Raw genomic sequence first — 14453 nt, 5'->3', positions numbered from 1 at the left:
GCAAGCAGAGATGATAGAAATGGGGACCCCAAAGGCCTCGATCACCCAGTCATGCAGGGGTACGGCCAAGAAGACAGCAGATACCCTGAACTGGGCACCTTAAGAGATCCTCAAGGCACTCACTGGTGGGGGAAGAGATGCCAGGAGAGGCAGGGAGAGGAAACAAGTCCAGAGGGTCTGAGGCCTGGGGGTAAAACTTCAGTCATAGCAGGAGTGCCCCATCCATCCGTCTGTCCATCCATGTATCTGACCAGGCTGAGTGCCTTGGGAGGGCAGAAGCTCGTCTTTCTGATTTATTAATGTGTGTGTGTCCCTAGTGTCCAGGACGGCACCTGGCACACACCAGGTTTTGGGTGCATGTTATTGAATGAATGAGCAAGTGAATGAGCGAGTGAGTAGAGAACAAGCCAGTGGCCTTGGGTGGTAAAGAGTCAGACAGAGGCAGACACAGAGGGTGGGGTGTGGCTCCGGGAAAGACTGCAGAGCCCCTGATGCACTGGGAGAGAAGGAGGGGAGCCAAGAAACTGGGAGGGGGTGGGAGCAGGGGAGGCAGACAGAGCAAGCTTGTTCCTCGAAGGACAGGTCTATGAGGCGTACTGAAAGTCCAGAAACAGCGCTTCCTCAGTCCACAGGGCATGAGGAGTACAGGGGACATGGCATGGGGTGATGGAGTCTGAAGTGGGAAGGGACATGTGTGTGCCAGAGGCCCGCGAGGGCAGGGGCATCAAGGGCCCTGGCACAACCTGGCCAGACAGTGAGGTCGGGGAGGGGCAGCTGCAATACTGGCTTACCTGGGAGTAGACAGTGGCGTGGACCCAGGCAAGACGACGGCTCAGGTGGTCCAGCTTTTCTGAGAAAACCTTCTGGCTCTTCGTCAACTCTGCAAGGATGTCCTTCCTCTGCCACCCAAGGGGAAAGGAGGACAATCAAGACATGGTCCCATGCCCACGTCCACCCTAACCCTGCAGGCAGCCTAGGGAGGGCCCTCTAGTGCCTGGAGTGGGCAAGGGATTGGGCTCCCTTTTTCAAAACCTTCTTCTGCCACTGACCCTCTGGTGACCCTGAGCCAGCCTCAGAACAGGGCCATGGTGGTCCCCTCATGACATGGAAGTAAGGCCCAGCTGGGGGTCTGTGAGCCCCTGGCCAGAGCACCCAGGGACCTGATATCAGAACCACTGCTCCCCCAGCTGCCAGGCCCAGGGATCTGCTGACAGGTGGGGGTGGGTGGGAGCTGTCAAGTAAGTTCAGCCTGGGCACACGGGGCCCCACCTTCCTAGGCCAGGGCAGCTACAGCAGAGGGCTCCGGAGGGTGCAGCGGAGCCAGGCCCCGCTTCCTGCTGACTCTGCAAGTGGCCGAGGAAGCACTCAGGGTCAATGCATAATTTATGAGGAGACTGGGTGTGCTTCAGCACTTATTGGGCCCAGGGGGTGGGGGGCACCTAGGCACAGGCCACACTGGTGATAGGTGCCAGGCCTTGCTGCCAGCCCCACTCTCACTGGCGTGCTATGGCCAGGGTTAGGGTGGGGATGAGAACTACCAGGGCAGCCCCCAGAACCAGACTTCATCTGTGGTTACTCATACGATAAGCAAGCTGCCCCTCACCGAGACTATGTGGGCCTTACCCGCTTGGGGCACCGGCGGAGCTTGTCCTCTGTGTCCCTCAGAGCCATAGCGTATTCATTGACATCATCGGAGACACCCACCATCTACACAGCATGGGACCACGTGTCCAGAGGGCCCCTTAGGCACTTCATCCAGGCTTCTTCAGACCCAGTGTGGACCACCCCAGCCCTGCCAAGGTCCCAACCTGAGGCCCAGGGTGGTCCCATTCCCACAACAGTCAGCAGGTCAGACTGAGGCAGCAGAAGCAGAAATCAGCCTCACTGAGGCATGTGCTCCCATGCACGGTCTTGCATAGGCAGCCCTGCAGGCCCATGTGCATACAGGCATACACACACACCACCAAACACGCACAACACCCCCCACCCAACGCGGGGTCCAAGAGTGCACGACCTTGCCCAGCTGCTGGTGTACGCTGAGGTTGTACATCATGACTGCCCCATCTAGGACTTCCAGCAGCGAGTTCTCGGTGAGGGGCTGCTCAGGCTCCTCGGGGGGCCGCCCCAGCAGCAAGCCCTCGTTCCAGTGGCTGCCTTCAACTGGGGAGTCAGGGAGGGCAGAGTCAAGGGTAGGGCCATCCCGGCTCTCCTGAGCCTTCCTCACAGCGGGAAAGGAAATTGTCTCTCCCATTCCTGTGCCCAAGGAGGGACCCGTAGGGAGCCCATGGGGGCATGGGGGTGGGGTGGGGTACAGGGCAAGGCCTGCGGTACCAGGACCTATTTCTGTGGCATTGATCTCCTGCCCTCAGAGTGTGATTCCTGCACTCCTGGGATGCTGCCAGGCCACAGGGCTGGGAGGGCACGGGGTGTATTTTGGCTTTGCCTGGGGCGGGGATTGTACACTGTCGAAGGGTCCTTTGGGGACCTGCCTGACCCTACCCAGCACCTACTGTCCTCACGGGTCCTCTGTTCCACGCTCAGTGTGCGGACCTTCACTTTCTCCGAGGTGCTCAGAGGCCGCCGTGGGGTCATGAGGCTCACAGCCGCTGTGCTGAGGAAGCGGTTGGCTCGGCCCAAAGTTGGAGAACTGAGCCAGCCGGGCCGGGGCAGGGGCAGTGGCCCCCCAACAGCCAGGGCCTGCATGGGGCGCTGCAGTGAAGAAAGGAGGCCAGGACCAGGGCTGGCTCAAGGTTCCCTTGGCCCACGGAGCTAGAGAATCATGAGGGAGGGTCCATGCCTCCACCCACAGCGAGGGACCAGCCTGGTGAGAAACCCCTTGCCTACATGGAGTGGGAGGTGGCCCTGGATGAGACTCCTGCCCACAAGATACAGGTAAAGCCCAACACAAATCCCACCACCTGCAGCCATTGCAGCACCTGGGCCATAGCTGGGGCTGGCTCCTCATCCTCGTCTAGGTCATCCATGGTGGTTGACTGGAGCTCCAGTGGGTCGATCACAATGTTGGCTTTGGAAGCAAGGTCATCTGGGAGGAAGAGCAGGAGGGTTCTCAGGCCAGTGGTGGTACAAGAGGCCACAGTGGAAGTGCCCAGGATGGTGAGAGAGCCCAGCACGCTGGGCAGGAGGCCTTGCAGAGCCCGGTTTAGCACCGTATCCGCCCCTCATCCCTCTGCCTGCTCCACCCAGCCTTCACTCTGAATCTCAAGGGCCCCGTCTAGCCGCCACTCAATAGCAGGAGGCCTTCCCCATCATACCCTTCTTTTTCATTTATTTTCAAATTGACTTTTTTTTTCTTTTTTTTGAGACGGAGTCTCACTCTGCCGCCCAGGTTGGAGGTGCAGTGGTGCCATCTCGGCTCACTGCAAGCTCCGCCTCCCAGGTTCATGCCATTCTCCTGCCTCAGCCTCCCGAGTAGCTGGGACTACGGGCGCCTGCCACCATGCCCGGCTAATTTTTTGAATTTTTTAAAAATTAGAGACAGGGTTTCACCATGTTAGCCAGGATGTTCTCGATCTCCTGACCTTGTGATCCGCCCGCCTTGGCCTCCCAAAGTGCTGGGATTACAGGCCTGAGTCACAGCGCCCAGCCCAAATTGACTTTCTTTATTCTACATAGATGTAAGCCCATCATGCCCTTCCTGCCAGTCCCCGGTTTTGTTTCCCAGGACCTCCTGTTCTCCAGGGCCTCCTCTACTCTGACTACTCAATAAACAAAAGGAGATGCCAGGGCTGCTTCATTCTGGGCACTCCCAGTGGGAGCCAAGCCTCATCCCAGGCTCATCCCCACTTCCATGCTAACAACTGACCCCGCCTTCACTGCCTCCAGCCCAGGCCTTGCTCCCCGCTAAACGTGCTGTGTCCAACACAGAATTTCTCATCTCCACCACCTCCTGCAGCCACTCTCCCTGATGGAGCCCTATCCACACAACCTCTGGCAGGAAGCCTGGGGTCATCCTGACTCCTCCCCTCCACCTGTGCCCTCTCCTACCTCCCTGGGGCAGGCCCTTATCTCCTGTGTGTGGACACCTGACCTCCCTGTCTCTCAGCCCCTACACTCCGGTGTCCACACTGCGGCGCCAGAGAGAGGTTCTGACAGCACAGACACACTCTCATGCCTGGCTCAGGGCCTTGCTCTCGCTGTGCCCTCAGCCCTGCACCAGAGCAGCTTGTGCTCATCCCTGAAGGCAGCTCCGGCAGCACCTGCACACCCCAACCACCCCTCACCAAGATCCCTGGTCTCCTGCCAGGCACGCCTGACCCCTATGGCATGGGTGCCGGAGGGAAAGAGAAGCTGCCCAGATGCGGGGCAGGTGGATCAGTATCTCCCAGCCTGAGTGGGTGGAGACTCAGGCACCCTCTGGTGGCCATAGGATGGCTCAGCATCCACAGCTAAGCAGGCTCAGGGACAGTCCCCAACCTGGCCCCAGACCTGTTCTCAACCCACAGGACTGCACACACCTTTGAGGGTCTTCCGCAGGTGCGAGAGGAGGCCCCCCAGACGCTGCAGGTCAAAGTAGTCCACCTTGCCATTATAGAAGACCTGGGGAGGGATGTAGGCCTCTGCGAGGAGTTGAGGAGGCCAGACCAGTGGTCAGGGCCCAGCAGGAAGACCCTCCCCACAGCCCTCCCCTCCAATCTGGCCTAGCACAGCCTGGGAATTCTGGGCTTGGCCACCCATCCACCCAGACAGACAGAGGAATCAGAGCCCAGACCTCCTCTACCTCCTCCCCACCCCTGCCATTTCAGGTCAGAGCCAGCAGCTGCATAACTTGGGGTCATGGGGGTACTCATGGCAGCTGTTCACTCGGGAGAAGCAGAGAGGCCCAGTCTCAGCCCTGTGGGATATCCCCCAATCCAGGGCAGGTAAGGCTCCCACTGACCCTTGGGGACTCAAACACAGGGCCCCCCAGCACCCACCCAAGGCAGCCCTATAAAGGACACACAGAGAAATGGGGGGCGAGGACCAAAGAAAAGAGCCCATAGCGGTAAGAGCCCGTGGGACAGTCAGAGCTAACACAGGATCAGCAGGCCTGGGGTGCAGGGCTCTTGCTGCCCCAGTGGAGAAGCCACCTGTGGCTGGGTAGGACTCAACCAGGCAGGATGCTGGGGACAGCCCCACAGGCCCCAGCCTCAGCTCAGCACTAACATTAGGGGCTACCTTACGCCTGGCTCTGTCTAGCCTCACTGACCTGGGGCCCCAGTGCCACTCACCCTCACTGAAGGAAGCATGGGGATTGGAAGCCTTGTATTCATCCCAATAGTAGCGCAGGGCAGAGATCAGCCGGTGTAAGAAGCAGACCATATACTCAGGGGGGCAGAGCATGGGCACGTTCTGTGGGCACCAGGCATGAAACATGCATTGGTACCAACCCAGAGCTTCGCCCATTCCTCATCCAAGGTCCTGCCCGAGGGTCAAGGGTTTAGCAGGGAGGGAAAAGCAGCAGAGAAAAGCTCGGGGCTAGGCAGGGACAAGGCAGTCCGAGAGGCACCAGGTGCTGAGGGCGTGGCCTGTGTAGTGCAGCCAGGGGTCCACAGTGGGCTGGCCTGGAGGACACCTACCCCCCGGCCACTGGCGTTCTCCTGCAGAAACTTGCGAAACTTGGTCAGGAAGATGTACCTAGAAGCTTCGCCCTTTGAGGGAGGGAAAAGTGAGGCTGTGCTGAGCTGAGAATGCAGGCCCAGACTGGGCTGGCTCAGTGATGCACCTTCCCCCAGCCCCTGCCATGTGAACCAAAGCCAGTCCCCACCCTCTGGGTCTTAAGGCCCAGTGCAGCATCCCTCCCCACAGGGCCCCACCCAGGGCTCTGGGAGTCGCTCACCCCATTGTCATCTTTATTGTCCAGCAGCAGCTTCAGGATTTGGACCTGTAGTTCTTCCACCACTGGAGGTAAAGTGAGGAACATGGCCCTCAGGCTCATGGGTGGATGGGGAGCAGGTTTGGGCCAGGGCTCCACCACCAGGGTTCCCCGAGTCCCACCTAGACATGGGCACCTCCAAGCGCCTTCATGTGCATACACACACCTCCCACCCTACCCTGTGCCCAAAGCAGGCCGACCTTCGATGCGCTTCCTGAGCCGCTGGCAGCCCCGTTCGTAGGCTCGCCGCCGCAGCCGCTCCTCTGCAGTCTCCTCCTTCATCTCTGTGCTCTCTTTGCCCTAGGCAGGGGTAGCAGGTGGAATACAGCAGGGTCACGCAGGACCTAGCCAGGCCTCCTTCACTCAGAACACCCACACCCCATCCCCAGGGCTCCAAGGACCAGGGCCAGTGAAAAGGTCTCATGCTAGGTGCCTTGTGGCCAGGTGCCCAGGCCAGCCCTCACCATGACCTCTGCTCATCTCATTTGGGGTGCACCCACCTCCCTACTGGAGCGGTGGGGCCACCAGGTAGTGGGAATGAGCTCCTGCAGGCCGGCCTCCTCCACACGCAGGGGGCTCTTGATGTAAAAGAAGACGACGGAGCGGAGCACATCGAAGCTGGCGGGTGTCAAGGCAAGGCTCTGCTTGCCCAAGGGCACTCTGCACACCCTCAAGAGTCCTCCCCGGGAGCCCATCCCTGGATGTGCCTACCGCAGCTCTCCCACCACCACAGGGGCATGCTGCTGCTATGTGTCTGACCCCCAGGGCATGCTCCCTGACAAAAAGCTGTGGTGGTTAAGCCCACCAGGTCCAGTACAAAGCAGGTGCACAATAAGGGCTTGTCACAGGAACACATGACTGTCGGATAAGCTGGAGAGAGGGCCTGGGGGCCTTTTCTCAGGCCCCAACTCTGACCTCTGTGTCTTCCAGCTTTGTATCTACCCCCTGGAGGCTGGAAGACCCCAGACCAAGAAAACGGCTATGAGCTCAGGCTTCCCAGTCAGGGGCTCAAAGCTATGCTCTCTCACTCACTCATGCAGTTCTCAACAATTTTGGGAAGCAGGAAGAGCTGCCTCCTTAAAGATCTTGCAGGAATCCCCAATGTGGAACATGAACAAAAGTGCTGGGCTGTGGCTGAAGAGGGCAGGCCCTGTGGCCCCTCCCACACCTCCACATAGCCCGAGTCTGCAGTCATTCGGAACCCCCTGCCTAGGCTGGCTGGCCAGGCTCAGTCCTTTGCTCTCTCGTCCTTGCTCTGTAGAGAAAGTGCCACATGTTGGGCAGCTCTGGTCCTCCTGACCCTCCCAGGGGACCCCTGGCCTGATGGACACTCCCCTTCCTGGCCTCTGCTGAATCCAGAGGGCACCCCATGTCCTGCCTGCCTGGTAGCAAGGAAAGGATACAGAACATTGCCAAGCAGAAACTTGCGGGACTTCTCATGTCTCAGGATGGCGATAGTGAGCCGCAGGTAATGGATCTGTGGAGAGGGGGTGTTCAGAGTGGACAGGCGAGTCCCAGGGGAATCAGGGCAGGGGCAGGGGCTCCCACCTGTAGGCCCAGGTCTGGGACGATGGGCGAGAACCGGTACAGCCGAAGCAGGGACATCATCAACTGCTTGAGGCAATCTTGTACCTCATAGTCCTGGGGGAACAGATGCCAAGGCAGCCATGATTGGGGCCTTTTCCAAGATTCTCCCTGTATTTTCCCGACCCCAGTGAAGATTGACTGCCAGGCCTGAGGCCTGAGGTCAGGAGCCTCACCTCCATGAAGAGCCACAAGAGGTCCAGGACCTGGTGCACCACGGACTGTGCCTGTGCGGGTGTGCCCTTCTCCACGATGCCCAGCAGGAAGCTCATGAGCACAGCCTCCACCAGGTACACCTTGCGCTGCACCAAGGCCAGGCACTGGTGAGGTGGCAGCCTTCCACTCTGGTCAAGGCACCCCTGCCCTGGCACATGGCCGAGGCAGAAGCCTCAGGCACAGAGCCTTGAGCCACTTGAGCAACACCAAACATAGGTGAGCCCTTCCAGGGTCTGACTGAGGGACAAGAAGGCCATTGCCCCGTGGCTCCTCTAAGGCTTGGCACATGCAGTTTCCTTGGCCTGTGATGTTATTATCCTTCAGTCTTCCTTCCAGGACATCCCCTGATGCCCTTGGTTGGCAATGTCCCCGTTTCCCTGGAGGACTGACTTTGAGGTCTGAGGGCCCTAGTCACATGGGGCCCCTACCAGGTAATGCTACGGGACCTCGGACACCTCAGTACCGCAGCCCCAAGTGAAGGCACATCTACCATGGGCGTGTCTAGCATGGTGTGTCTCCTCCCCTCCCAATGCTGCTCACCAGGAGCGGTGCGAAGCGATGGAAGATGTGGGCCAGTGTGAGGAGGACGGTGGGCTGGCCCCGCAACCGCCACTTACAGCTCTCCTTGTCCAACAGCCGTCCCTCCTGTGTGGAGGGGGGAGGAGGGAGAAGTGTGAGGGGCAGGAGGCTGTGGAGGTCCCCCAGCCCGCCAGGCCCAGACCCCAGCTCACCACAGGATCCAGCTCCACACTCAGCACTGCCCGGAAGCAGCCCAGCAACCTCTGTGCCCGTACCAGGTCAGCACTCGGTGGGTCCTGCAGGGGCCGGTAGCCCGCCACTGGGTAGGTGCCAGAGTTAAGCCAGCAACGCCTTATCTGTGGCTCAGACATGCCCACTCCCTCTCCACTGCCCACTCCCTCTCCACTGCCCACCCCCTCAGGGGCCTGGGCTCTAAGGCAGAGCTGGTTTGCATCACAACTTGCCCACTTACTCTCCCTAGGGAGGACGCTTCACATTCCTCATCTGTTCAATGGAGACAAGGGCACCCAACCAACCAGGCTACTGCAAGGAAAGTTGTCTTCGACACCCTACATGGCCCCCCACTAACTCTGCAGCAGCCAGGGCCTGCCACCAGCCCATGGCATCCCTGGGGTAGGGAGTCCCTCATCCCAGCTCCCCCAAGAGCTTCTGAGCAGCCCACAGCCATCTTCACAAAATGATATCGCAGAGGACGGCTGCCAAAGTTGAAGGCCACGGACTCCTTGAAAGAGAGGCTGATGGCTGGGAAGTAAGCCATGCCCAGGCCCCTGGACAGGTTCTCAAAGGCAGTGCCCAGTGATACACCATTCCTGGGGAGAAGGGTGGGTCTGTGAGCCAGTGCTAAGGATGTGGCTGCCCACCCTCAGGCTATCAAACTCAGCCTGGCCCCTTACAGGGCCCAGGAAGCTGGGGGCAGTCTTGGGAGGCCCCAGGGACCAGGCCTGGGTATAGAGACAGGAAACTCACAGGCAGAAGGACAGAGTGCCATCATCCAGGTCGATCAGGCAGCTCACAATGTCCCCCGCTGCCCACGCCTGCCATGAGAGGAGGCCTCATCAGATGCACAGAAGCCCAGCAGCCTGCTGGCTCTGAACCCCAGCTGTGTTTCCAGAACCACCCAGGGGAGACTGGCCACAAGGACAAAGGACCTGGGTCCCTGACCCTTCCCTGGTGCCCTATAGTCCTTATGGCTTCCCAGTGGCTCCAAATAAGCTGTAGTGACAGTCATGGGGCGGATGACCCACAGGGGCTTGGCTCTCACCTTGCCATAATTCGTCGTGGTCACGTTCCACTTGCGCACGCGGTTGCCATCATAGGCATAGGAGTTGTGTGTATCTCCAACCCCCTCCTAGGGAGGAAATGCCTGTGAGGTCCCTGGTGAGGCAGGCAGGGGCTGGGCTAGAGCCCACCAATCACCAGCCTTGGATGCATATGGCTCTAGAGAAGGGAACAGATGATCTGAGGGAAAGAGTAAGGGGTGTTCTCTGAACTAGGGTGCCTGGGATGGGGTTGGACATGTTTCTTCTCCAGAGGGTAGTCCAGGTTGGTTAGGGTCCTGGGCAGTTCTGAGGGGATCCAGAGACCTGATGAGGCCTGCGGCAGGAGAAGCTCTCCCTGGGCCCAGGGAGGGGTCCCCTCCCCAACTTGTACCTCCTGGTTGAAGCGGCAGCTGATGGTGCACCAGCCGATCTGCATGAGCCCCTGGGAGGAGATGAGGACCTCGTAGACCCATTTCCCTGGAAAGAGCTGAGTTAGGGCCACGAGGTGGACAAAGACTGCCTCTTGCCTCATGCCTGGGCCCTTAAGCTTTCTCCCAACTACCTAGGCCACAGCAGGGTAAGGTCTCACCTTTGTACACGCATGTGGTAGAGCGGATGGTGCCAAAGTTGCTGTGTCCAATCACCTAGGTGAAGAAGAGGGGTGGTGGGCTTGCTCCCAGGCACACAGAGCATCTCCCGAGGGGAAAAAGACCCCATCCCCAACTGAGCCAGCCCTGGTGGTATTTGCCTGTGGTGGCCAACACTGCACTGTGCCTGAGGATGGTGGGAGGGGGTACGCTTGTATCAGGAGGGATCCTGGGCCAGGGCAGGATGAGAGAGGGACTCAAGGCTGTGCTGGGAAGGGCTGGGGGCTGAGGCCACATCAAGACTGTTTCAGGGCTTTGGTGGGAGAGTTTGAGGACTGAGAACACAATGGTCTGGGGTCATGTCAGGGCAAGTGTTGGCTGCAACCCCATCAAGATGAGTAGAGAGACTAGGGCCACATCAGGAGGAGCTTGGGGCTGTGTCAGAAGGGGCTGAACCTGGGTCTCCAAACCTCACCCTCACTCACCCCCAGCAGATCATCATCCACCAGGAGAAGCCCCTCAAAGCCACCTGTGTGGTCCAGGACCACAGTGGATGGGCCAAGCCGCCCTTCAACCTGTCCTGAAAAGGGGAGAGGTGGGATCAGGCAGGGAAGAGCATTTGAAAGGATGCATAGGGTGTCCTGAGCTCACCAGATGTCTCCAGGTCCCCTAGGTCCCAGCTCTGCAGCTCCCAACCCCACTACAGAGGCGGCCACATACCCTGGCTTTCCTCCTCTTCATTGTCCACCTGTAGCAACTGGTCCAAATGTTCTGGCAGGTTCTGGAAGTTCAGGGGTTTCCTGGGGAGAGTGAGAGGCTGCCAGGGGTCCACAAGTCCTTGAAATCAGCCAGATGACACTAAATCCCATCCTTTCCCCTGAGCTCACAGTGTGGCTGCCTAGACTCCAGAAAAAGGGCCGTGCCTAGTCCTAGACTCTGGCACGCAGGAGGTCAGAAGGCTGAATTCTCCACTAAATTCAAAAGTATAACCAGTCCAGGCCGGGCATGGTGGCCCATGCCTGTAATCCCAGCACTTTGGGAGGCCAAGGCAGGCTGATCACCTGAGGTCAGGAGTTCGAGACCAGCCTGGCCACATGGCAAAACCCCATCCCTACTAAAATACAAAAATTAGCTGGGTGTGGTGGTGTGTACATACAATCCCAGCTACTTGGGAGGCAGAGGCAGGAGAATCACTTGAACCTTGGTGGGGCAGATGTTGTAGTGAGCCGAGATCGTGTCATTGCACTCCAGCCCGGGCAACAAGAGTGAGACTCTATCTCCCAAAAAAAAAAAAAAAAAGTATAATTGGTTCAACCTGGTGCACTTCAGGACTGTTAAAAAAAATAGGCCAGGCGCGGTGGCTCACACTTGTAATCCCAGCACTTTGGGAGGCCGAGGCAGGCAGATCACAAGGGCAGGAGATCGAGACCACGGTGAAACCCTGTCTCTACTAAAAATACAAAAAATAGCCAGGCGCGGTGGCTCAAACCTGTAATCCCAGCACTTTGGGAGGCTGAGACGGGCGGATCACGAGGTCAGGAGATCGAGACCATCCTGGCTAACACAGTGAAACCCCGTCTCTACTAAAAAATACAAAAAACTAGCCGGGCGAGGTGGCGGGCGCCTGTAGTCCCAGGAGGCTGAGGCAGGAGAATGGCGTAAACCCGAGAGGCGGAGCTTGCAGTGAGCTGAGATCCGGCCACTGCACTCCAGCCTGGGCGACAGAGCGAGACTGTGTCTCAAAAAAAAAAAATAAATAAATAAATAAATAAATAAATAAAAATACAAAAAATTAGCTGGGCACGGTGGCGGGCACCTGTAGTCCCAGCTACTCAGGAGGCTGAGGCAGGAGAATGATCCCAGGAGGCGGAGCTTGCAGTGAGCCAAGATTGCACCACTGCACTCCAGCCAGGGGGACAGGGTGAGACTCAAAAAAAAAAAAAAAAAAAAAAAAAAAAAAAATAGGGGCCGGGTATGGTGGCTCACGCTTGCAATCCCAGCACTTTGGGAGGCTGAAGTGAGCAGATCACGAAGTCAGTAGTTCAAAACCAGCCTGGCCAACATGGTGAAATCCCAACTCTACTAAAAATACAAAAAGTAGCTGGGCTTGGTGGTGTGTACCTGTAATCCTAGCTACTTGGGAGGCAGAGGCAGGAGAATTGTTTGAACCCGGGAGGCAGAGGTTGCAGTGAGCCATGATAGCGCCACTGCACTCCAGCCTGGGTGACAGAATAAGACTCAAAAAAAAAAATAAGTCTCCAAAAAAAAAATACATATATATATATGTACACATATATACATACATAGTATATTATATTTACATATAAGTATCTATATACATATTTTATATACTATATAGTAGCCCTCTCTAAGTCTTAATTCCTTCATCTGTAAAAACAGAATAATGGCTTATGTCAGAGATGCTGTGAAGAGCCCAGGGAATAACATGTGCTGTCTGCATAGCACATAACCTGCCCACTCTCAAAGGTGGCTGTGTTGATGATGTCTGGAAGAAGAAGGCTGGGAGAAATGCTGGTTCCCAAAGTGGTCAGTACCAAGGCTACCTAGTCCAGCCCTTGCCCCTAGGCCTGTGGTTCCTTTGGGGCAGATTCCAGTCTCGCCACCACCCAGCCAGGGGAGTCTGTGTTGAATGGGACATGTCCTGGAAGTATGAAAGGCTCAGCCCTCTGAGCTGCTGGATGGCTTTGTCCTGTACCCGCCAGTCCATAAACGATCAGCAGAGCACATGTCCCACCTACTCGAGCCAAAAGAGTTGGGAAAAATCTGTCTGGGTGGCCCCCTCATCCTCTCAACACACATGCCTAGAGGGAAAAGGGTACTGTCTAATGCCAGTCAGTGCTGTCCTGAGCTCAGCTCCCAAGAATAGCAGGGAGTGAGGTGGTGGTAACCAGCAGGACTCAGGCAGAATGGAGGCCCATTACATACCTGGCTACCCACAGGCTGCCACCACCTGCTCTTCCACCTTTAATGCCAGTTTCTCCCTACTCATCCACACAGACAGAAGGCTCTGGAAGGGGACGAAGATGGGACAAAGCACCCTGACAAGGTAGCCACTACCCAGGCTCAGGGATCACATATTCCCCCAGTGTAAGTCACTCCCAGCACTGAGCTATAGGAGCGGAGATGCACAAAGGCCCCTCCCCACTCCTGCTCAGTCCCAGGCCAAGGCCAGGTGGTGGCTATGCAGTCGGGGTGCTCAGCTAGTGGCATAGAAGGCTAAAGCCAACCCCATCTCTGAATACCCCAGTGGGCCCAAGGATAAAGCAGCCTTCCTCAAAAGCAGTTATAGGCCAAGCATGGTGGCTCACACCTGTAGTCTCAGCACTTTGGGAGGCTGAGGTGGGAGAATCACTTGAGCCCAGGGGTTTGAGACCAGCCTGGGTGACACAGTAAGCCCCTGTCTCTTAAAAAAAAAAAAAAAAAAAAAAATTAGTTGGGTGCTGTGGCATGTGCTTGTGGTCCCAGATATGTGGGAGGCTTAGGTGGGAGGATTCCTTGAGCCGGGGACTTTAAGGTTGCAGTCAGCTATGACTGTGACATAGCGAGACCCTGTCTCAAAAGAAAACAATTCTTAACAAGCCCACACTTGGGACGGCTACTCTTGTACCAGACCCCAAAAGTCGTGTGCCTGACCCTGACAGCAGACTGCACATATCTGTGGGCAGTCGGCCTGAGAGCCACCACTGAGTGCCTGCAGCGCTGCCCATTTGGCCAAGACTAGCAACTTGCCTGACCTTTTTGGATCTCCTAGGCCCCAGTTCAGGGCCCTGAAACCCCATAACCACTGACTGATGGCCCTACCACCTGCTCTCTCTCCTGGCGGCCACAGCAGCAGCAGCAGCAGCAGCAGGACCATCTCTGGTATCACATGAGGTAGGGATCAGATGGCTCTGGGAACAGGCCAGGACTGAGTATGGGGTGGGGGTGGGCAGGAACTCTCTGCAAGCAGGAACTTTCTGACCACCACAGCTACTTAAATGGAACAGGTAATGATGCTGCCTTTTGGACCTGCCTAAAGAGCAGAAGTCGTGAAAGACAGAACAGCTAAGGCTGCTGAGGGGGTGAGAGACAGGGACAACCGTGCCTCACTGCAGGGAGGGAGAACCTACTTGATCCTTTGAAGAAGTAATCTGGCAACAGTCTTAAAAGTGACTGCAATTCAAACACTCTAGCCACACGACTCCAGCCCTGGGCATCCTCACAGCATTGTTTACAAAAGCAAAAGTCCTTCCAAACTAGGGCAGTTGTATGGGCCACAGCAGACCCCCGGCCCTAAAGACGCTCAGTAAGATAAATTGATAATGTGGAAAAATACTCACAGGATAACATTTGATGATAAAAATAGGATGCAAACTTCTATAAACTTTTGGAAGT

The 14453-nt window shown here is 57.2% G+C and overlaps 2 protein-coding genes across 13 annotated transcripts in view; one reads left to right on the top strand and one right to left on the bottom strand.

Annotated features, from left to right (window-relative positions):
• Window positions 1-14453, top strand: part of DAG1 (dystroglycan 1) — a 500879-nt gene that overhangs the window by 298104 nt on the left and 188322 nt on the right. The window lies entirely within an intron of this gene.
• RNF123 (ring finger protein 123) overlaps window positions 1-14453 on the bottom strand; it is a 33948-nt gene that overhangs the window by 14337 nt on the left and 5158 nt on the right. For 4 of the 5 annotated variants that reach the window (XR_001899817.3, XM_003894412.5, XM_009200756.4 and 1 more), the window contains 23 exons: window positions 10779-10858; window positions 10544-10638; window positions 10061-10115; window positions 9863-9948; window positions 9474-9560; window positions 9179-9246; window positions 8896-9021; window positions 8404-8518; window positions 8213-8317; window positions 7633-7758; window positions 7421-7513; window positions 7276-7349; window positions 6373-6490; window positions 6073-6172; window positions 5837-5898; window positions 5577-5648; window positions 5229-5349; window positions 4476-4577; window positions 2937-3043; window positions 2511-2709; window positions 2015-2160; window positions 1624-1707; window positions 792-899 (listed from right to left, as the gene is read on the bottom strand). Coding sequence is in view for 4 of the 5 variants with exons in the window: in XM_003894412.5 (XP_003894461.1) it covers window positions 792-899; window positions 1624-1707; window positions 2015-2160; window positions 2511-2709; window positions 2937-3043; window positions 4476-4577; window positions 5229-5349; window positions 5577-5648; window positions 5837-5898; window positions 6073-6172; window positions 6373-6490; window positions 7276-7349; window positions 7421-7513; window positions 7633-7758; window positions 8213-8317; window positions 8404-8518; window positions 8896-9021; window positions 9179-9246; window positions 9474-9560; window positions 9863-9948; window positions 10061-10115; window positions 10544-10638; window positions 10779-10858 (2329 nt within the window). In the remaining variant the exon portion in view is untranslated. Of the gene's footprint in view, window positions 1-791; window positions 900-1623; window positions 1708-2014; window positions 2161-2510; window positions 2710-2936; window positions 3044-4475; window positions 4578-5228; window positions 5350-5576; window positions 5649-5836; window positions 5899-6072; window positions 6173-6372; window positions 6491-7275; window positions 7350-7420; window positions 7514-7632; window positions 7759-8212; window positions 8318-8403; window positions 8519-8895; window positions 9022-9178; window positions 9247-9473; window positions 9561-9862; window positions 9949-10060; window positions 10116-10543; window positions 10639-10778; window positions 10876-14453 lie in introns of all 5 variants that reach the window. The other variant, XM_021934390.1, reaches the window with a different exon arrangement.

Source organism: Papio anubis, chromosome 2 (assembly GCF_008728515.1).
Source record: "Papio anubis isolate 15944 chromosome 2, Panubis1.0, whole genome shotgun sequence".
NCBI lineage: Eukaryota > Metazoa > Chordata > Mammalia > Primates > Cercopithecidae > Papio > Papio anubis.
Note: the sequence above shows the minus strand (reverse complement) of the source record. Positions and strands in the feature narration are given on the sequence as shown.